The 23210-nt window shown below is 42.1% G+C and overlaps 1 protein-coding gene across 3 annotated transcripts; it reads left to right on the forward strand.

The window, feature by feature from the left end:
* Positions 1 to 12: 12 nt before the first annotated feature.
* keap1a (kelch-like ECH-associated protein 1a) lies at positions 13 to 17519 on the forward strand. 3 transcript variants are annotated; one of them, XM_071534156.1, is made up of 12 exons: positions 13 to 618; positions 4908 to 5762; positions 6212 to 6411; positions 6779 to 6935; positions 9185 to 9277; positions 9772 to 9918; positions 10116 to 10225; positions 11257 to 11386; positions 12184 to 12380; positions 13925 to 14130; positions 14792 to 14968; positions 16365 to 17519. In XM_071534156.1, exons 2-12 carry the CDS (start codon positions 5550 to 5552, stop codon positions 16547 to 16549), a joined length of 1815 nt encoding a protein of 604 aa, XP_071390257.1. In that variant the 5' UTR covers positions 13 to 618; positions 4908 to 5549; the 3' UTR covers positions 16550 to 17519. The 3 variants fall into 3 exon arrangements, with proteins under 3 accessions (XP_071390257.1, XP_071390258.1, XP_071390259.1); XM_071534157.1 differs by lacking the exon at positions 13 to 618 and adding an exon at positions 660 to 754; XM_071534158.1 differs by lacking the exon at positions 13 to 618 and adding an exon at positions 3213 to 3307.
* Positions 17520 to 23210: the final 5691 nt, after the last annotated feature.

Raw genomic sequence — 23210 nt, forward strand, 5'->3', positions numbered from 1 at the left:
GAGTGTGAGCTGGGTAGGTTTGATGATGTGCTTTTTTCTCACCAAGACATTACATGATATAGCTACTGTAACTTTCTTCAGCAGTGTATACGGCTTAGTGCTATAGCGCACACTGTAGCAGTCCTATCAAGACCAAGGTTCACTTTCAGTTTGAGGAATGCTGCTCCGGGGTTGTTGCCATGTAGGTCTCGGTACAGGCGTACTGCCCACTCACTGTGCAGGACAGGATATTTGCAGAGTCATGTTGGTGCAGAAATTCCTCCCAGAGCGTTTTGGATGCCTGCCCGCGGCGAAGCAACAGCAGCGGCTATAGATCCGCACGTCGAGGCTTTCATTAACCGGTTCATCTGGAGACTGGCTGTTCTGGCCGTATCGGTGTCAAACGCCGATGAGTAATCTGCGCTCTGTGAATCGCGGTTCCTGTGAGGACAGAAAGCCTCAGTCTCAGACCGCAGACAGACCTGCTTTGGCCGGACAGCCGCGCGTAAAGTGTCCGTACTGATTTCTGTGATATCAACAGACCCCTACCTTGTGACATAGGCTATGTCCTCATTCTGATTCACGACACACGGCGTGCATTGCCCTTTTCTGCTGTGGAGCTTAACTTCCTTTGAGGCGGTGAGTAAATCTGTAGCTAGGCTATTATAACTATCACAACAACTTCGATGCAGCTCAGTTTTGGACGCGCCCTGACGAAAAATCACTAGCTTTAATACTCTAAAATGGATTTATTGAGTGTCTGTGGAAGTCAATGGTGAGTTTACGGTGACCTTATAACACTTAATGGTGTTTGTTTCTTATGTTTCCTATGGCATCGCTATAATATCTCTAACAATAATCCTACAGGAGAGTTTATATTTTTGCTGTAATGTGTGTATAGTATCCTTTCTAGTTTGTTGTAGGGTTATTAAAGTTATTTTTCTCAAGGCGCGCATTCTCACAAAGGGGAATTGAAACTGTTGTACATTGTCCTCTGTACAAGTGCATTTAATTCAATGTACAGAGGGGCTGAGTGCTGCTAAAATGGAGCTTTTGCTTGATTATTTGGCACAACTCCTGTTGCTTTCGATCTTTAGTCTCGTTTAAAAAAATATCCCTTATGAAAAAAAAACTAGTATGATATATTTAAGGATAGGCTACTGTACAAATATCACAGCAAAACTATTAGTCCTATAGGAATATGGAATATCATGGGGATACAAAAGTAATACTATAGTGATACCATAGGAGGTAGAAATAACCATGGAGAAAGTAAAGTCACTATAAATGATCACTCATGCTTATTACTGACACACCGTAAATTCCTATAGGAATATTATAAGAATAGCATAGTGTTGTTTTGTTAGGGATTACATGTGCCAGTATATCAGCAGTCTTTGGTCAGGTCATCGTGTACCAGGTCAACTGTTTACAGGCACACCCTGTCTACCCCAGATAAAGATAATACATTTGCATTGTGATAATGGCTACTGTATCTGGTGCTTCTGATATAATAAGCTTGACTATCAAGTAGTAGTAGAGAGCAAGTGGTTCTTAATTATTATGAAGCAAATAGCTTAAGTCAACACCAGTGTTTATGTCTCTCTTCTTTTCAAAGTTCATCATTAAATATCTCTAAAATATAGAGAATCCAGTCTGTGAAGTGATAGCATTCTGTCAACCAAGGGCTTACTTTACCTTTTAGTTCTTAAAAAAAGTACCATAGTTTGTTTTGATATTGTGCTATCAAATATTTTGGATATTTCAGTAATAGTAGCAGCAGGTTACAAACTATCAGTGTGCATGCTTATTGTGTCATGCTGTGATTGAGTTGTGGGCTGTTGTGTGTTGGTGCAACAATATAATATAATGTTGTAAGATTTCTACGATACTCTCATTGCTCTTCTGAATTTAGGAAAAAAACAAAACAAAAAACACTTTGTCATCAGTGTACTTTGACCTCAGTCAGCTGTCGGGGCAGTTAAAGGGTCACATGGCGTAAAAACCTGTGTCAGTGCTGTTTCCAATCATTGCAACAGATGCATGGTCACTACAGTTCAGCAATTATGAGTGCAGAAGAGTATTTGGTGAGAGATAACATTTCCCTTTTAGATGCCTAAGGGAGATTCATTTCACTCCTTAAACAAACTCTTTTAGTACGCAAAGGTCAAAGTTGACTCTGCAGGCCAGGGTCAGCAGACTGCTTTGCTGCCCAGTCTGCCATCTCACACACCAGAAACAACTTGTAAATGGTAATCTATCTCTCTCTCTCTCTCTCTCTCTCTCTCTCTCTCTCTCTCTCTCTCTCTCTCTCTCTCTCCCCCCCCCCCCCTTTCTCTCTCCCTGTCAGTTAGTTATATCAGGTCCCTGCAATTTATGAAACGTTAATCTTGGTGCAAAAATCACTGGGTGTAATTGATTTCCTCTGAATTTCTCAAAAGTCAAAACTCGTCCTTACTCTAGGAATGAAGGTATGAAGGCCATCAATATCTGTTTTTGTTATCTTTAATGTTTCAAATCATAATATGATTGAATCAAAGACAAAGCCAAAGAGCATTATGTGACTGCTCACTTCCAAACAACCATTTGTGAGATGACTAAATCAAACCAATATATTTTTTACCACCTATAGCACTTCTGGTAAAGGCCTTTGTCTGACAGGCGTTTTAACTTTAACGTTATGATCAATAAACTGGTGAGAAGCAGTGCTACTGAGTCTGCAAACAGTGTTCCTGCAGGCTTGAGCAACACTCTGTTACAGCTCTGCACGCTGTGTTTACACAGTAATTCACTGTTAACCCCCATAAAGCCTGATCAGGAGAGCAGGACAGGCCGATACATCCACGCACAATGGCCCTTTATGGAAAACTGAGTGGCTCTACTGTATTAACAACTCTCTCGCTCTCCCTCCCTCTCCGCTGAACTGATTTGACTCTCTCTCTTTCTCTCTCACTCTCTCATGCTATCCCCCTTTCATCTCTTTATCCATCTCTCCCACATGCGCTCTTTCACTCCCTTATTCCCAGACTAGAGAAATTCCCTGGTATCTCTCTCCTCTCCCTCTTTGTCTCTCTTTGACTTTCTCTCTCTCTCTTTCTCTTTGTCTTTCTCTCTCTCTCTCTCTCTCTCTCTCTCTCTCTCCCTCTCTCCCTCTCTCTCTGCGGGTCATATGACCAGCGATCAGGCTGACTGTAGGGTGAGAGGTGAGGGGAGCTTGAGGCCGAACAGATCTGGTTGTGCAACTCCACAAAGCTGTACTCCTTCAGACAACACCGGTGTTAACCTTCTAGGACTGATGCTGGCGATGCAGCAAAACAAATCAATGACAGTAATACATTTCTTATACCATTTCGCACCAAAGAATCAAGTGTCCCAAGTTGTCCTGTAAGGATTGACTGTGGCAACTATCACTGCAAGGTTAGGGGTTTATTCTCATCAGTCACCCATGCTAAAAATGCCAAGCAAAGTGTCAAACTGCATATGTTGCTCTGTCAAATGTGTGCATTGATTGTAAGAGGCAGTGTAGTCGCCTCGAGTACGGAAGTCTTTCCTTGCTCTCCTAATAATGAGTTGATTTGTTCTGCTTCAGCTGCGGCAGCGATTGATACACTTCGGAATGCAGATTTCATGTTTGCAGGATATGGAATTGGTCTGGCTTTGGTGCATTGTATAAGGAGGTGCTTTCAATCCACTACTTACCTACATGCCTTAAAGCAGATAAGTTTACTTTTATTAGTGCGCTCACCTTTGTCATTTAGTTATTCAGTTTAGAGGTTTGGTCAAACAGGTTCCAGTCAGCGCTGAAATGAGCCGGTGGAAGACACCAGCATAGTCTGACATCATAAAACTCAAGTGGGAAGTGGTTTTACTACTTATTTAGAAAGCCCATGTTGAGTCTTTTAAAGTGAATGGGACTTTATGAAAGAGAATAGTGCTTGCTCAAGAATAGCTTCTGATCTCTGGTAGGAAATCATTCATGTTTTTTTGTTCTGTGTTAGATAGTGTGTGTATGAGTTTATCAGCCTGTTGCTTTCTGCAAGCTCTCAGACATTCCTCTCTGACTCACACACTGTGAGTCTGACTGTTAAAAGTCTACTGTTTGGGATTATTACAGGAGGAAGTAGAAGCAAGGGTTTTAGCTAGTTCTATTGGCTTTAACATAAATGGTGCAGAAATTGAATAAACTACCTAGTTTACTTTTAAAGGGCAATACCAGCTCTTTGAATTTATAAAACGTAGTATCTCAGACAGTTGTTTGGCCATTCGTAGAGATATTTGAAATCCATTTTGTGCCAAATTGAAGATTCCAGTGTATCTGAAAACATACTGTAGGCACCTTGGAAATCTTTAAAAAATTACACTAAATTTTGAGGCGTCGCAATTAAAAAACGAAATCAAATCCATGAATTCAAAAGAGCAATTCTTCAGAAAATGTGACATGTCAGAGATTGAAATAGCATAGAAATGGCAGAGCCTTCATTCTCAATAACGCCTTTAAAGACTGTATATGTGAACCTTCTTATGACAAAAGATTTACAGGTTCAGAATTTTGAAGGAAACTCTTTTCCTGAATCGACTGAACTGAAAGTGAATTGACTCCAACCTTGAGGGAAAACAATGGTGTAAAGCAGTCTGACATTATACTACTTGTTGATCATCTTTTCTGTTTGAGCAGCAAGGAAGTGAAACCTTGACAAGTGTATGTGTGTATGTGTGACACAGACACACACATACACCCACCCAGACGCACGCACACACACACACACACACACACACACACACCCATGCACACACACACACGCACACACACAGGGCCCCCTAGGGGAAATCAACATACTGACATGAGGCTTTGGATCCATTAGCTTTTTTCAAGCAACTAAAAGGCTCTCTCATCTTTCTTAACAATTTATTTCTTTATTTTTTTACAGGATAAGCATCACACCAGATGAGGTTAAAGAAATCCCTGCCAGGATGCATCTGATTGTGCAGTTGCACATATTTGCCAACCACTACCCTTCTTCTGTGGAAGTCTGAAATCTGTAAAATGTGGATTGACACCATTAACATGATCTTGATTTGACTCAAGATTTTGAAACTGTGTCCCGATACAAAAGCTGTCAGTCATGTTGGAGCCTGGATCTGTCATTGGAGGAGCATTATGTGGTTCAACCTTGGCCTACAAGTTCTTTTACCCACCGTATTTGTGCACAAAAATATATGAACTGAACTTCTTTTATGCAGCAACTGATGTTGCCCTAGGAGTATTCTCTCTGCTGATTGGCTGTGGAAGGGATCACCCATGGCTACACTGTTCACATCCCTCATCTCTTGGGAAATGTTCTGTTAACTAGGTTTTTTTGTTGTTTTAAATTTTGGGAACAAATGGAGGAACTAAGGACATCGTCTCTACTCACTGGAGACTTTACTTTGATGAACAAGTTTGACGAAGCCTGACCTCAATGGGATAAGAGCTCAAAGCCTTGAACTATAAGGGACTATTAGGCTGAATAGGTAACAATCCCTCATTTAAAAAACAAAACTTCTGGAGTCCTCCTCTCCTCTCTCCCAGGATGCATTGCCCTTTGAGGAAGAAGCGGCCCACTCGGGATGCCGATTTCTCGGCTATCGCGGTTCCATCGATGCGTGGGTCCGGTTACCTTGACTACACCATTGAGACCCACGCCTCCAGATCCCTGAAGGCCATGGATGAGTTCAGACGCCATGAGATGCTGTGTGACCTGGTGCTGCATGTCACGTACAAGGAAAAGACAGTGGACTTCAAGGTGAGAGACCCGCTGAACTAAACTATCGGAGTGATTGGTTCATAGAAAGGGGTTTTCTATCTCATTATTATACACTTTCACAGTTCCTTTTAAAATGTGAATGCAAACATGAAATGAATTCCACTGTACTTGACAAAAGTGCTTTTATGGTGTCAGTTAAAATGATATTTTCAGAAATAGTAAATTTACTGGACCCAAAATAGTAGCAGCTAATCAAGTATAGTACTGTGTGTTTGTTTCTCAGTCACCAGCCAGGTAAAGTGAATGCAATGTTTCCCTACCATTGAATAAGCAGAAACTCAGTTTGAAAACCTTGAATTAGAAATGGTTTCTGTGGAGAGTTTTAATGTCATATGGTCTATATGTTTGTTTTAGAGGCCTTTCCGCCGAGCATAGGAAATAGTTCTTGGATCACCTGTTGAACAAAGTCCTCATCCCTCCCCCTTCAGGTGCACAAGGTGGTACTGGCCTCCTGCAGCCCCTACTTCAGAGCCATGTTCACCGGCAGCTTTAAAGAGTGCGGAGCCTCAGACATCACCCTGCGCGACGTCTGCCCCCAGGTGGTGGGAAGGCTTATTGACTTTGCCTACACCTCCCGCATCACCGTGGGAGAGAAGTGTGTGTTGCACGTTCTTCTGGCTGCCATGAGGTGAGAATGCAGGATCAGCAGTAGGCAGTGCAGAGGGTGGATGCCACACTCTCCTTTGTCTTTAGATAAACCTGAATCGGTGAATTTAATTCTCTGAAGCTTAGACTTCTATTTAAGCACCCGAGTTAATCATTACAGAAGACACTTGATTTTCATATTATGTAGAAATTTTGAAATTACAAAAGCAGCCATCTGAAAAGTAACCTTCTGACTTAACTCCTATATTCTATTCCCCTCTCTCTCTCTCTCTCGGGATGTACCTGCTAAATAGAATTTAAATGAAAATTATTTAAATTTGAAGGCTAGGTACAGCTACGATCAAAGGTCATATTTGTTTGTTTCCTACTTTCCTGTTCTGTTCCACCAGGTATCAGATGGAAGACGTGGCCAAGGCATGCTGTGATTTCCTCACTAAGCACCTGGAGCCGGCTAATGTCATCGGCATCGCCCGCTTCGCTGAGGAGCTCAGCTGCACAGAGCTGCACCAGCGGAGCCGAGAGTACATCAATACACACTTCAATGAGGTGGTGTACACGGATAGAAAGTACATGTCACACACACTGACATGCAAACACGCACACACATAGGCACCTTCATTACTGAAACAATATTGCAATCTTTCACCTTCTTAGATCTTCTTTGAAATCAAGTCAAGTCAGGGCAAATGTATTTATGAAGTGCTTTTTTATTGTCACAATGTGCTTTACATAGCAACAAATCTTAAGCAACACATAAGATATTTTTATTGAGCAAAGTAAGACTGCTTTTTAGCAAGAAGCCCTGACATGCAGCCTCTACAACACTCTGTCATGCTAATCTCGCATCGGAAAAAGGAGGAAGCCGCTGAAAATGTTGAAATTATGTGAGTCAAACTCATGGAGTCGGTACTTCGGAGGAATACGGGTGTACACCACATCGCCCTGCAACAGCTCCAGGACCACTCCATTAGAAACAAACTCATGGGCCTGCCAGTGATTCCAACCATAATTGAGGAGGACTGTTTCATTGTTCTTGTACAAGGCTAAGCCTATATGGGTACCTTTCCGGTTATCCATGGTGTTGAATCGGAAGAAGTAGGCGCCTTTGAGGGGGGCTGTGAAGATACCTGCATTGTAGTACAAACAAACAGAGAAGTGAGGAGCTGAAATTTGCCAGTTGTCACATTTCATTTATCATAGTCTCTCTCTCTCTCACACACACATACAACTACACACATTAGTTTATACCTGTGAAAAGGTTGTAAGCGTTGCCGACGTTAGTGATGATTCTTGGGTAGACCAGTGTGGTTTCAGCACTGAAGGGCCCCACTGTCTCCGTCAAACTTACAGAGAAGGCCACTTTGGGTCCATCTGTGAACACGGAGCATGAGAAGTAAAACATACTTGTTATTGTGGCAAATCAATACTCCAATACAATTTCTGCTTTAAACAGTTGTCCATTTTTACCGGTTTTCTCTCGTATCGTCTCTTCAAGCCGGCTCACGCTGGTTGTTATCTGTATCCCCATGGCAGACAGTTGGGCTGTTTGGCCTAGAAAATATTTTAAAAATCATCTGCAACTGTGACCAATTCAGAATGTTCCTCCACCAGATCGATGTTCATCATTTTTGTTTGTTTGTTTACTTATCATTGCCCTCTGTTACCTGCCAGCTCCTTTTCCAGGTCCTCTGCTTTGCCTTTGTAGAGCAGTAAGTCTGTCTTGGTCACATCCAGCTCTGTTCTCAGGTCCTTGATTGTGCTCTCCTGATCTTCTCCTTGTCCATTTTTACCAGTTTTCTCTCGTATCGTCTCTTCAAGCTGGCTCACGCTGGTTGTTATCTGTACCCCAATGGCAGACAGTTGGGCTGTTTGGCCTAGAAAATATTTAAAAAATTAACTGCAGCTGTGACCAATTCAGAATGCTCCTCCACCAGATCAATGTTCAGTATTTTTGTTTGTTTGTTTGTTTGCTTATCATTGCCCGTTACCTGTCAGCTCTTTTTCCAGGTCCACTGCTTTGCCTTTGTAGAGCAGTAAGTCTGTCTTGGTCACATCCAGCTCTGTTCTTAAGTCCTTAACTGTGCTCTCCTGATCTTCTACCTTACGTTCGCTCGCTTCCAGTCTGATCTCCATCAACCTCAGCATGTCTCTCAATGATCTCAGCTGCTCCCAGATCTCAAGCTGTGAGGCTGACACTCCGTTGGTCCCTCTTACGGCGTCTTGTATGTTTATGGTCTCTTGCTGAGCCCAAGTCCCTGACAGGCATAGTGTCGACAGCAGCAAAGCTATAGCACTCTTCATACTGTCTTCAGATCTTGAAACTCAAATCTCCGTTACCTCTAAGTCTGAATGACTGAATCTAAATCACTGAGGGTCAGTCCTCTGCCTTGTATGCACTCATGCATGCACATGCCCACACACACACCCACACACACACACATATACCAAGAAAAATAAGTTAATCATTACAGATGCCACCCGACTTTTGTCCTTTTGGAAATTTTTGAAAAGATGTAAATTGCCTGCTTGAAAAGTGACCTCGTGGCATGTTTGATATCCTAATTCTCTCTCTCTCTCTCTCTCTCTCTCTCTCTCTCCCTCTTACACACACACACACACACACACACACACAAAATATAATTGTTATTGTTTTATTAAGTTAAGTTTTAACAATATACTTTAATTTAGAAATGGCCCGTCTGAAGAGACTTAAATGTGCATATTCAGTAGTATGCCTTTACTTCAGCTGACAGTGTGCTTGTGTCTCCTAAATGTCTTACATCCTTGTGTCCTAGGTGACTAAAGTGGAGGAGTTCTTCAGCCTTTCTCACTGCCAGCTGCTGGAGCTCATCAGTCAGGACAGTCTCAAGGTGCTCTGTGAGTCTGAGGTTTGTAGTATTCGATTTTCCATGTCATCATTTAAATAACTTCTTTAATCATGTTTTTGGTAGCAGTTGGTAGCTGTATACAATTTGCTACACAGATTACAGAAAGTTTCACAAATTAGATGCATCATTAGTGTTTCAAAAACTTATTTTGTATTATTTACATAATACTAAATGCTCAAGTTATAAAATGCAAGCATGATATGGGTCAAATAGTGTTTGCAAGTAATTGTTTCCTTGGGGTTAAACATATTGTCAGTTTAACATGATGACTGGAGGCGTGGCCATAACGGCCCAGCCATCACTAAGGGCATCTAGATTTGTTTTCTAACCTACATGGAGCATCAGATGGATGGTGTTTCCCACATCAGAAAACCTAAAATTGGCTCTTTTTTATTGTCCTATGTGTCAAGCCCCCCGCTAAAATTTTGCCCAGTTCTGAAAAGGATGCTATTTGCGTGACATACCATACTAATATTTAAATAAATCCATGCCAGGTGTATAAAGCCTGTACAGACTGGGTCCGCTGGGATGTGGAGGGTAGAGCCCAGTATCTACATGCCCTCCTGAATGCTGTCCGTATCTACGCCCTGCCTCCTAAGTTCCTGAAGAACCAGCTTCTGTCCTGCCCCATTCTCAGCAAGGTAATCTGCATCCATCTTACATTGTGTGTCCTGGGATGGAAATGCAGTGACAGATGAGATTTGTGCTCAGAATAGTGAGCTAATATTAGATTCCAAAATAATGATTAATTTACTCCAATAACTCACTCAGTCACTCACTCAGTCACTAAGCAGCTGTTTACCAATTTTCATGTATCTATCCCTCCTTTAATCTCCAGGCCAATTCCTGTAAGGACTTCCTATCTAAAATCTTCCAGGAGATGGCGTTGAGGAAGCCGCTCCCCCCTGCACCACACCGCGGGACCCAACTCATCTACGTGGCCGGCGGGTAGTTGGAATCTCGTGTTTAATTCCTATTTTACAGTTCACCCCAAAATGAAAAATCAGTCAGTGCTCCATTGTCAAAACTCCATTGTTCCATCTCACCCCTCCAAATGTTCTGTAGCCAAACGATTGCTCTGTGGGTCTAAAAGTCCCATATTTACCTCATTATCTCCTATATTTTCCTCAAGAACATTGCTTTGTTTTAGAACGCGCCAACAGTCGTGCGCACACCCTACAGTGCTCTGGTGGAAGTTGAAAACCTACAGTTGTTAGTTTTGCAGCACAGTAGCAAGCACAGTCTTCCTTTTTTAACTTTTGGACACACAGAGTAATAATCGGTGTCATAACCCCAGAGTAGTCCAGGGGAAAGTGGGAAGCAATATAAGGAAGATTGAAGGAAAAATGATAAGCCGGAAGTTGGATTTGGAAAAAAAAACAAAGGATTTATTACTGAAAAATGGGAAGCTTAACTTAACCAGACTTCAGGGTGAACCAAGGCCAAAACAACAAACAAAAATACAGCACTGCCAGAAAAACTCTAAACTGTCCAGAAACAAAAGTGTAATGTTTTTGGAGCAGTAGAAAGACAGCCCATTAACTTCAGTAGCTTGGGATAAGGCTGAAATGGAACTACGGGGACTTGCACATTGTGTGTTTGATGGTCTTACCAACTTCAATGGAGTTTTGACTGACATGGGAGTGAGTAGATAATTACTGAATTTTCATTTTGGAGTGAACTATTCCTTTAATGATTTTTTAACCACTACCTTTAAAGCCCCACTTTATCTGTGATATAGTTTGTATGAATGCATGCATATCAGCATATTAAGTCACAGGCCCCTCTTGCGGATCTCTATATGGAAAGAGGGATGTATGTTTTAAAGAGTGGGTCCCAAAGCGAGTGAGAATTTACCTAATTTGGTTGTATAGTACAAGACATATTCCAAACACCAATAGAAGCCATGCTCTTGCACACTGGCCTTACATCTGGTGTGCTGTTAACTACCTACTGACCATTTTCCTCTCTCTGTTCAGGTACCGGCAGCATTCGCTGGGCACCATGGAGGCTTACGATCCCAGGAGGAATGCCTGGCTGAAACTGGCTGACATGGGGGCGCCCTGCAGTGGCCTGGGAGCCTGTGTGCTTTTTGGACTGCTGTACACGGTAGGTAGGCTGACCAGAATGTCATCATGGACAGCTGCACTGTAAAAGATACCATATTAAAAACATTATGGACAGTCTTACACTCTGAATGACACTCAACGATGGGACGCAATACTATACAATACAATACAATATTATGCAATATGGTATGATGCAATATGATACGAAACGATATGTTACGATACGATATGTTACAATACGATGTTACGATATGATATGTTACGCTACGATGTGTTACGATACGATATGTTATGATACGATATGTTATGATACGATATGTTATGATACGATATGTTACGTTTCGATATGTTACGATACGATATGTTACAGCACAGTATGTTACGATACAATATGTTTTGACACGATACGCTATGCTACAATCCGATATAATACGATACGACACAATACGGGAGGGTATGGGAGGGTACAGTATGATATGAGATGATGTCTAAAAGGAAATTCAGTTTTCAAAGGTCAGCACAGAAATAGCATACATTATACAGTAGGAAACATGCCAATGCATGGACACATTTCTACATACATTATTTCCCGCCCTCTCTATTTCTTCACCATTTTCTGTTTCTACCTGAGAATCTTGAATGGCTGCAGGTGAGGGTGAATTTGAGGGTATTTTGCTGTGTTTGCATGAACTTAATTATCAAAATGCTATTAATTTCACACTTAGTAATGACAATATCACTAGGGAAACTTTATGGGGAGACCCATGTTTTGAAAGAAAAAAAAAGCTTCTCCCAGTCTAGTCATCTCTATTGTAATACCCCTTTCCGTGAATCCAGGTTGGAGGCAGGAACCTGTCTCTTCAAAACAACACAGAGTCCAGCACCCTGTGCTGCTACAACCCCATGACCAACCAATGGACCCAGAATGCCTCCCTCAACATCCCCAGGAACAGGGTGGGGGTGGGCGTGGTGGACGGCAGCATCTACGCTGTAGGGGGATCCCAGGGCTCCACGCATCACAACACCGTGGAGAGGTGAGAGATGTTCACTCCTTTGTTGAGGCTTTATTTAACCAGGCAGGCACTTCAGAATTAATTCTCTTTTAATGACATCCTATTTACAAAGATGGCACATTGGTAGGAGTTAAGAGTAGTGAGCATGAATTTCCCCAACTATACACACTCTCTTAGATTAAGTGCAGTTACCTTTATGTAAGTATGGATAATGACATGGGAGAGGGAAAATGAATAGCTGTCATTCAACCTAGAGAGCACTCAAAAAGGTTGCAGGTATTCCTCTTAGCCTAATTAGATAACAACACAGGCTCATTCAGAACGTGTTGAGACACACTTCCCTGGAATGTCAATCCTGTCGGGAATGCTTTACATCTCGTTTCTGCCACCGCTGAGCAGCTAGCAGGGAGGAGATTATCTTCACCGGAATGCTGTTTTCAAACTGATTAATGAATCAGTTTGAAAAGTAATAAAAGCTAAATTCAGAGAAATGAAAGAAATGTATAATATTTGCATTTCTTTCTATCCAAAGAACCCACTTGATGTGCTTCAAATGTAACCTTGAATGCCTTTTTATAGGGTAGGGTAAGATTTCTAAGTGATGAACTCATCAGACACCACTTGGAAGTCCTCTGAGAAACTGCTAAATATAATGACAGCTGATTAAATTGTTGAAATGAAAATAGTTTAGACTGTGCTAAATTTAGACTATTGCTTAGATTATTATTTGCCTATTTACACAAGGTAACTGGACTTTGCCTCTCCGCTATCCCTCCAGAGGCACATGCACAACCAAGCACAAATACACAGTTTTTTCAGGGGTCAGACCACAGCGTCAGTTTCAGTACAGTGCCTTGGGAAATGTTTGGAGTTCAGTGACTTGCTTAAGGGCACTTTGGCAGTGTTGGCAGGAACGTGAATGTAATATCAGCCACCCTCCTATCAGCAGTTCACAGCTGCAATACACCTGTCAGTGCCAAGGATTGAATCAACAACCTCCTAATCATTAACCAGCCCTTGAACTTCTAGTACAAACTGCCTCACCATAATTCAGTTATTTGTTGTTATTGTGTTACCTTTATTACTCAGAAATGTGTACAGCCAGACGTCTAGCTTACAGTGTGATAGACAAATTCCTTCGGTTTAGACCTTTGAATCCAAATTTTGACACTATGGGACATAGAGTGAGAATGTTAATCAATAACTGTTTGCAGATGTCAATACAGACTCTGGATTCTATGGACTTTCTTCTCTGTCTGTTCTGAGTGGTGGCTACAATCTCCTCGGCTTCAAATAAAGCTTGTCAATAGATGCCAAACATGGTTGCCCGCTTAACCTAATCCACTTAAAGTTGACTGGCTCATGTAGATTGAGAAAGTTGCGGCACACAGCCCCACCTCTCTGAGTCCTTCTCATTTTGATTGAAGTTTCACTGGGCTGCTACACTAATTTGATTATTTTGATTGAGTGACATGTTAAAATCATTAGCAATTCTTAACAGGTTGTCACTATTTTGACTAGAAGCTATACGGCTACATACCATACAACTGCTCTTTCGTTGGCAGGTGGGATCCAGAGTCAAATCGCTGGTCCTTTGTTTGCCCGATGTCAGTGGCTCGCCTGGGTGCCGGTGTGGCGGCGTGCGGGGGGGCTCTGTATGTCGTCGGGGGGTTCGACGGGCAGAACCGCTGGAACACTGCAGAGAAATACCAGCCTGATACCAACACCTGGCACCAACTGGCACCCATGGGCTCTATACGCAGCGGACTGGGTGAGTGTGTGTGTAACTTAGTTCCCTGGATGCAAATAAATCTTTTGAAATGTGCATGTGCATGTGCATCTGTGTGTGTGTGTGTGTGTGTGTGTGTGTGTGTGTGTGTGTGCGTGTGTATGTGTTTTTGCATACCTGTATGTAGGGCTGGGTGATATGGACCAAAAATCATATCTTGGTATTTTTAGGCTGAATGGCGATACACGATATATATCTTGGTATTTTCTACGAAGTGGGCTAAATGTTCAGTTGTAAGTCAAAGCCACATGTGAGATGTCACAAGCACTTTTATTAAAACAAGACTGTGATCAAAATAAAATGCAAAGACAGGGTTTCCTTCTCTGTTTTAGAACAGTCTGGTAAGTTCAGAAAATTACATCACTTTACTGTAATGCAGCCTTTAAAACCAGGAAAAGACAACACTTATACCATATCACGATATTACGATATCCAAAATCTAAGACGACGACAAAATCTATGTCTCATATCACGATAACGATATAATATCAATATAATGCCCAGCCCTACCTGTGTGCATACATACTGTATGTGTTTGTGTCTAACCATACAGTGGCCTCCCTTGACTTCGTTGCGTGTGTGTTCTTAACATAGCATCTATGTAGCTGCACAGGTTTGATTCCTTCTCTGTCTGTGTTTGTAGGTTTGGTAGGTTTGGACAACTACCTGTACGCCATAGGGGGATATGATGGGCGGAGCCAGCTGTGCTCTATGGAGCGTTACAATGTGGCCAGGAACCTGTGGGAACCCAGGGCCTCCATGCAGCACTGTCGCAGCGCGCACGGAGTCACGGTCTACCAGGGACGCATCTTCGTTCTGGGTCAGTTCCATCACAAATCTAACAGCATGAAAAAATTGACTTTCAAAGCTCATGATTTAAATGAAGTTTTATTATTTATTCTGTAATCTGGGAAAAAGCCTGGAAAATGTAATTACGTGTCAATAACCAAAATGAGTTGCAGGCCTGTTGTTGGCGGTTCCAAGAATAATAATATGTTTTGATTAGTCTTGGTCCAAAAACAAGAGAATAAATTTCACATTCGGATGCCGGCTGAAAACGTTTAGGAGCCCCTGGCATAAATCAGACACACAGTGACAAAGCATAAATTTCATAATGTGCATTATTGTAATGAATTCACTGTAGTAACAACAATGTATTGGTAAATAATAGACTGTGTGCTTGATGGTGGGCTTCTGGTTTGTCATTACTGGTCACACAGTGCAAAAGGTCCATATGCCAGCATGTGCTCATGACTTTACTGGAGGGGTTGTTACACTGTGAAACTGACTGGGAGGACCAAATGATGTCACACTAGGAAGCCGCCATCTTTTGTTTGGATTTTATTGTGATTCTGAATTAGTTAGAAACAAAATCAGCAATGATTTTGTTTTGCCAACAAATCTCCATGTAGCCGGTGCCCAATGAAGCCATGTCCAGCAGCCATAGAACTCCATTGTATTAAAAAAACTATTAAAAACACGTCAAAGAGCCATGCCGTTGCTCTGGGCAACATATTTCATCATCACGATGCACCGGGCCGGCCGACTTTTTCCTCAAACAACTTAATAAGCCGGCTGTAAACACGTTTGCGATCTCAGGAAAGTAGTTCCGTAGCACCGAAAATAGTCCCCGGCATAATGAAGAATTTGTTCCCATTTGAATTTGATTTGGTAATAACTACAACAGCCGAACTTTTTGTGGTAACAGTTAGGCAAGGCAAGGCAAGGCAGCTTTATTTGTATAGCACATTTCATACACTGGGGCAATTCAAAGTGCTTTTTTAGCGATTTTTAAAATTGAAACTATGTCTTTGTGAGCTGTATTTCAAGGTTTTTAGCTTACAATTGGAGCCAATGACTTCCGGGTTGAAGGCTAAAAATGGTACGTGGGAAGTCAGAAAGTAATGGGAAAAGCATTGTTGATTTTGTTATTCTCATAGGATTTGTTGACGGTAAGCAATGCATTAAAAAACACCAGCCTTATCCTTTAAGGTTAGAATTAGGATTAGGTTTAGGTTACGGTTGGTTTACAGTTAGGGTTTTGGGTTTAGGGTTAAAATTAGAATTAGGATTAGATTTAGGTTCAGGTGAGGTTTAGGGTTAGGCATGTAGTGGAGAAAGTTAAGGTCAAGGTTAGGGAATTATGGAGTCAATGAAGGTCCTCACAAGTATAGTAATACAAATGTGTGTGTGTGTGTGTGTGTGTGTCTATCCAGGAGGTTTTAACCAGAATGGCTTCCTGTCCAGCGTGGAGTGTTACTGTCCAGAAACAAACGAATGGACTTATGTGACCGACATGCCCATCGGACGCAGCGGCATGGGCGTCGCTGTTACCATGGAGCCCTGCCCCGGCAACCTGCCGGAAGAAGAGGAGGAAGAGGACGAGCAGGAAGGCACATAGAACCAGGATGAAGAAACCAGAGCAAAACTGTTGAAGTTTTCAAGTGTTGTAACTGCTGCTGCTTTTCAAGAGAGGGTTAAGTGCATTAAACGAAAACATTCCAATATGACTACTACTGTGTCTCCACCCACTGTGGATCTCAGCTGTATCACACCATGGAATGCTACAGGCCTAGTTTGTATGGAACTGACGAAGAGGGAGGATTTTACAGTAGTTCTACATGTGTTGGGGAGGATCAAGTGAACCAGAAAAACTGGCTGCATAACAGTGACCTCGCAATGATCAAGGTGCTACAGACGTCTTCTCAGATAGTTGTACTATTTGAGTATGGTTATTCCTCAATGTTGTTGTCAATCTTTCTGCCATTTTCATCTGAAAAGTGAACTCCTGAATTGCTTCTAATGTCCTAACTTCTAATTCCTCTTTCTGTCTATCTCTCCGCCTCTATCTGTTTCTGTCTCTCACTCAATGAACAGTTTTCTTACTTTCGTTTTGTTTTGTGCCAACATAGTTTCATTGAAAACTGCCATTTTGTTTTGTTTTGTTTGTTTTTTGTGCACTTTCTACTATATGTCACTGTAGGTAATGTCTGAAAATGGAGTTAATCAAATGTGTGAATGAATAATGTTTTATCTTTGCCCCACAGTATGTTCATTATTGTAATTCCACTTTTCTCATGTGCACTGGTGTAAGTAAAGAGTAATATGTCTCACCGACCCTTTATCATCTCATTATCAAGTTGGATCCGCCCAATATACTGTACGTAGCCTAGTATGTAACAGCACATAGACTGCCACTAGATGGTGGAATACTTCCAAAAACAGCAGCATCCTACAACATAAAAATGCCCTCTGTTTTTCTTTTCTGTTTTGCAATGAAAAAGAGCCCTTACAGAACCCCCATGACACTGATGGCTTAAAATAGCAAAACAAAAAACACCTCTACACCTTCTACACCTCTTCACACTTTGACATACAAAGACATGTAACATCTAACATACAAATGTGGTATATAATAATAAGGAATTTGCACACTATTTTGCCAGTGTTGTGAACATTAATGTGTTTCCATTCTGTGTGGATAAAGAATGCTTGGCCATGTTTTATGGCACAATAAGGAGAACCATACCAGTGGAATACTTGGAGCAACCTTTCCTTTATTCCAACTGTCCTTACGATAGAAAGAGGGTACTGGAGTCACTAGAGCGTTAGTCATCATCGGCAGATGTCACTTATGTGTTTACTTATCTCTCTGCACTGCCTCTGTCTGTCCCCTCTGGGCCTGACCTGCAATTATCCCCGCAGGCCACCAAAGAAGACAGTTCTGGACAGAGCTAATGGTTCAGATGTAGCCTCACACATCTCATCATCTTGAGATTTCTGATGAGGAAACGAGAGACCAAAGAAGGAAAAGGAAAAAGGTGCATGTTTGTTTTATTCTTTTACTAGATCTTCTTTTGTACAAACGGCAGGTGATTGTGGTCACAAGTCTTCCTTTGAATCTGTCTCAAATTTCAAACTCGTGGATATACAGTGCTTTGTGAGCACAATTCATTATTTACAGAGCAACCTGTTGGGCGGTGAGTAGAGATGGAGCAGCGACAGAGGAGGAGGCAGCGGAGCTCTAGCTGTGTGTTCGGGCCCCAGAGAGCCAGAGCGGAGACAGAGGAGGGAGTAGAGAGCTCTTACTCACTACTTAAAGCCCTATGCAAGAGCCGGTGACTCACATGGCAAACGCATGACGCAGGCATCTCACACATATGCACACACACACGCACACATACACACATGGATACACACAAATACTTGTGTGTCTGTACACAAACACATTTGTTCTTTATCTATTACGCACAAACACACGCACACACACACATATGTGTGTGCACACTCGTGCTAAACAAAGCTGGCTGTCTCTTATTCACAGGCTGTGGAAACAGATTTGCCTCAATGTGTTCATTGTCTCATGAGGGGAGCACAGAAAGAGATGTAGCACTGTACAGCAGGGAGATATGCCTTCCATAGAGAATCAGAAGAAGAAAATTGGTACACATACAGATGTAGCCGTTGTACAAGTCCATCTTCTTACACACTTGCTGCACTAATGCTGAACAGTTGCCCCAACCCCAAGAGGAACTGCTGGAAGAGTAACACACTCCAACACTATAGCAGCATAGATGCAGGGTGTGGGGGGGGCTTTAATTGCTCCCATGTATGAGTAGACCTCTGTGAACAAAGTTTTGTTTCATTCCACAGCTATTATAAAGTTATCATAAGCATGTTGGTCAACAAACTGAAATGAATGGTGGGTAAACGATGACAGTCAACATCTTGGTGAGTGGTGTACACTGTACTTTGTGTATCTATTGAGTCTTTTTCAGTTCCGCAAATGGAGAGGAGATGACAAAATTTGGTCCTGGGACCTGGAAGTGCTATAGGAGCTCAGTAGTTGTCTGTGTGTTCTTCTTGCATAATTTATTGCTTGAGTCATTGTGAAGTTTTGCACACATTGTTTATATCTAGCCAGTCATATTCAAATCTATGAGCAGGGAGGAGGCATAGAATCTAAAGGAGCTGGTCCCATCGTTATTCATTGCACAATACAAGCTAGGACTATCCAGTGTAGCTCAAATCTGCATGCAGCGATTGAGAAGCCTATAGGAGCTAAAGAGAACCTGTCAGTGTTGTATGATGTAACATCCAGACTTTCTCAAATCTGTGCTCAGGGAGAAGGAAGTCTGTAGGGGCCAATGCAGCCGGTCCTATCACTGAGTATTACAATATGGCTTATCCAGTTGGATATGGCTTATTCGGCCTTATTCAGATCCGTGCGCAGGCAGGAGGTAGAGTCTAGCCTCTATAGGATCTGAAGAGGGGGGGTCTTTAATGCCAGTGGGCCTATAGCTAGATGTGTGTAGGTGTGACCTTGGGAAGTGATGACCTCATCAACATCCCTGCCTGCAAAGCTAATCTGTTACATTCTGAAGGATGCTCCTACGATGGAGCCACCCATGAAGGTGACATTGGCGAGTGGGCTGGTGGCGTGGATACACACCCTTCAACCAGGCACGCACAAACACATTCACACACACACATTCAAATGCGCATTAACACACATGCAAATACATGCGTGCACTCAGGACACACAACACAAACAAAATGCACAAAGATTCATAGTTCTGTAAATCAACATAATAAAACTGTTAACAGTGCGACTGCATTAGACTCTGTGATGTGAAAACCTCGGTGTTCATCAGCCGATCACCCAGATGCCTGCAGCAGGTGTTGCAGCGTGACGGTGGTGAAAAGGTCAGACACTGCTCTCTCTAATCTGACCCTAAATATTACCGCTTCTCTGCTCTGTGGACATCACATGATGCGCACCAGTTTTTTTTCCCCTTTATTTTTCCAGGGAGTGTTGGATAAGCACGCACGCTCTTGCTTAGCAACACTTTCTGATTCATGCTGTATAGTTACACATATTCATGCCGAGTAGAAGCACAGCCTTCACACTTTTGTCCACTAAGGCAGATCAGTTGAAGCAGTCGAGGGTTGAGTGCCTTGCTCAAGAGTTTGTATATGGCTTGGCAATAGCCTAATGGTGAGGGTAACGATACTGTTTTCCCCTCTCTCAGCACCTGACAGACCCCTTGAGCAAGGCAGCCTGACTGGCCCAGGGGAGCTGCTCACTGGCCAATAGAAGACCAGTCATGAATGTGTGTGACTGAATGAGTGTGAAGCAGGGCATGTGTGCATATGTGCTCTGCTGTAGTGGTACACAATGGTTTAGACTGAAGGCTGACAAATAAATCCATGACATTGATCGGCAGTGGCTGAGATTTTTTTCATCTAACTTTTCAATGTTTTTTTTTTATTTATTTGGTAACAGCAAGATATCGTCTTTAGTTAGATTTAAAAGGGGATATTGCCACAAAGTTTCGCTTGAATATGAGACCTCTATCGCACCCGTGCACGCGCATACATGCATACACGCGCGCAGGCACGCATGGACACGCACACACACAAACCGAGAAACTCGCTCACTGAGAGAACATCACCGTGATCTTCAGCAGTGTTAACCTTCATCATAAAAGTCGCTTTACCTGATGAAGGTTAAAATGGGCTGTTCGCAACATTTGCAAACGGTAAAATCGTCAATAAAAAACAAACCCTGAACCAAAAATGATTGCCAAATGTTAGGCTTTAAGAATACATAACCTTTATTTGATACTTATATAATTTAGAATTTCAATTGTTGAGAATATTTGTTAGATAACTACAGGCAAGAAGAATTCCCTAACGAAAAATATAAGTATAATATTCCTTTAGGGACTTATACTGTGTTTGTGGCACTTAACACTGAGTTTACAGTGACCTTATCATACTTTAAGCTGTTTTAAATCTCCTGTAGTATCACTATAATATTCCTAAAACATTCCTACAGTAACCGATAGTTTTTTCTGCCATATTTGTATAGCATTCCTGTATTTTTTTTGTATAATGACTGTAGTTGTTCTTCGTAAAGGCTGGGAGGCTGGCTGTTGTGTGCATGTAGTGCGGCCGACTAGTCTGTGTGTTCAGTTCAACTGTGTTTCTCTCAGACTCGGAGGAAAGCATGAGTGGACGGTTTCAAGCTCCCCTTTCGCTGAATTGATTCTACTATGGGTCCTCTAGAAACACGGCGCTAAAACACGGGGGATGAAGAGTCCGATTCATTCCTTATTTTAACCCTCTGCAATAGTTTAAACCACCCACTATCAACCATTTCAAGTTAATTACAACGTTTTTATATTAATCATACCCCTAAAGGTGCGCACTGGCAAGCAATATCTGCTTGTTAAGAAATTCACGTTGCAGTCTCCCCCCTGTACCTAAAGATGGTATATTCCACAATTTATTCCAGGGAAAGACTGACAGTTTTTTGGGTCATGAAGCAGCTGTTCAAGTCAGTGGTTTGCCCTCCCTCCGCAAGAATAAGGAATTAGTACATTTCAAATTAGATAACGAAAAACGTTGGTGCTGGAAGGGAAAAAGTATGACAATGTGTCCACTGCACAAAATAAACCATTTAACCATGAGGGAAAATATTTTTTGTTGCTAGAGAAAAATGATTTTTTTTATGTTAGTTGATTTTTCAACATGCTTGATGCCATATTAATATTAGCCTATGTTATACTGTATAGATTTTGCAGTTGTATTAGTGCAGCGTACGGTACATGTATTAAGTAGGCCTAAATAAGTGGAGCAAATTCCTTCTGAAATTCTCGTGATATTCAGGGTTCAGAACTTAGATCTCTCTCTCTCTCTCTCTTTCTCTCTCTCTATCTCTCTCTCTCTCGCCTGCTCTCTCCCTCTCCCTGTCTGTCTCTCTCTCCCTCTGTCTTTCACACATGCACACACAGACACTCAGACATACACACACACACACACACACTGTAGTAGATCTACAGTGGAAAGTGGAGTTGAACAATGGTAGAATGACTGTTGACCCCTCTTCAATAAATCCAGTCAGCGTTAGACTGGGCCTAGGCAATCCATCACCCTCCTATAGGGTTTTCATTCTAGCCAAGTTATGAGCATAGACAATTCAAAGACCTGTCTGAACTTGGCTACAGTGTTATTATATAGGGTTATTATATATTTAATGATCAATACATCCCAGACAGTCAGAATGCCTTTTCAATTTGTGTATTCTTGTATGTGTGTGTGTGTGTGTGTGTGTGTGTGTGTGTGTGTGTGTGTGTGTGTGTGTGTGTGTGTGTGTGTGTGTGTGTGTGTGTGCGCGCACACTGATGGAATGAACACACCCATCTGTGCATGTACCTTAATATGTGTGAGTGTATGGGTACCTGCAGAAAAAAAAAAAAAAAAACATGCAGCAGAATGTGTCTGTTTAGGAGTGAGCGAATTTGTGCATAGTGCTGCATGTGTGTATTGTCGATTGTGTGTGTGTGTGTGTGTGTGTGTGTGTGTGTGTGTGTGTGTACACAACGTGGGTCAAGCCCCTTGGAAACAGCAGCAGAGGTCCTCTGCTTTTAAGTGGATTAAAACTCCAGCGCAATCCCCAGGGCCAGCAGGCATTGGACAGACTGGGTGTAGTTTAGATGAGGACTTAAGACTGATTATCTCTCATACTGCCTTTGTTTTTGCTGCTACTGTGGCAAATATGGGTAATACCGTACAGTATATGGCAGTCTGTAGGCTATACCATGTGTGAGAATGACAGTGGCAGAAGCTATTCAGACTACCGAGCAATCTAGTTTCATTTTGCATATCAGTCATGCATCTTTTTCTATTTATCAACCTCACTCGGCATTGAGCATCAGCTGTTACCAACTTCGCTCATGCTGCTACAGTGGAAAAATTCTCCAGCTCTGAATGTATACCTGCAGCGTGTTTATGTTTAGTCTGCGGTCATGCAGTACGTCTTATCTACACTGTAGTACGTGAGCTACTGTTATGCTTTGTACCACGCAGAGTGTGTCATTCCTGTGCTGGGCGACTGTCTTGTAATGTGTCAGCAGCAGTTAACCAGGTCAAAGTCTCTGTGCTCCAGTTGTGCTTGGTGAATAAAAGCGATTCTGATTCTGATTCTGATTCTGATTCTGATTCTGACATCACATACACACTGGAAAAATAAAGGTGCAAACTGGAACCAATAATGG

Source organism: Centroberyx affinis, unplaced genomic scaffold (assembly GCF_046629955.1).
Source record: "Centroberyx affinis isolate AG114_WGS23_722 - 3 ecotype Tasmania unplaced genomic scaffold, CSIRO-AGI_Caff_v1 ptg002495l_1, whole genome shotgun sequence".
NCBI lineage: Eukaryota > Metazoa > Chordata > Actinopteri > Beryciformes > Berycidae > Centroberyx > Centroberyx affinis.

Excerpts from the sequence above, each read along its gene's own strand:
- keap1a (XM_071534156.1), top strand. The coding sequence starts at position 5,550 with ATGCATTGCCCTTTGAGGAAGAAGCGGCCCACTCGGGATGCCGATTTC. Across the intron at positions 5,763-6,211 it reads AAAAGACAGTGGACTTCAAG|GTGCACAAGGTGGTACTGGC; the intron begins GTGAGAGACCCG and ends CTCCCCCTTCAG. Across the intron at positions 10,226-11,256 it reads CTCATCTACGTGGCCGGCGG|GTACCGGCAGCATTCGCTGG; the intron begins GTAGTTGGAATC and ends CTCTCTGTTCAG.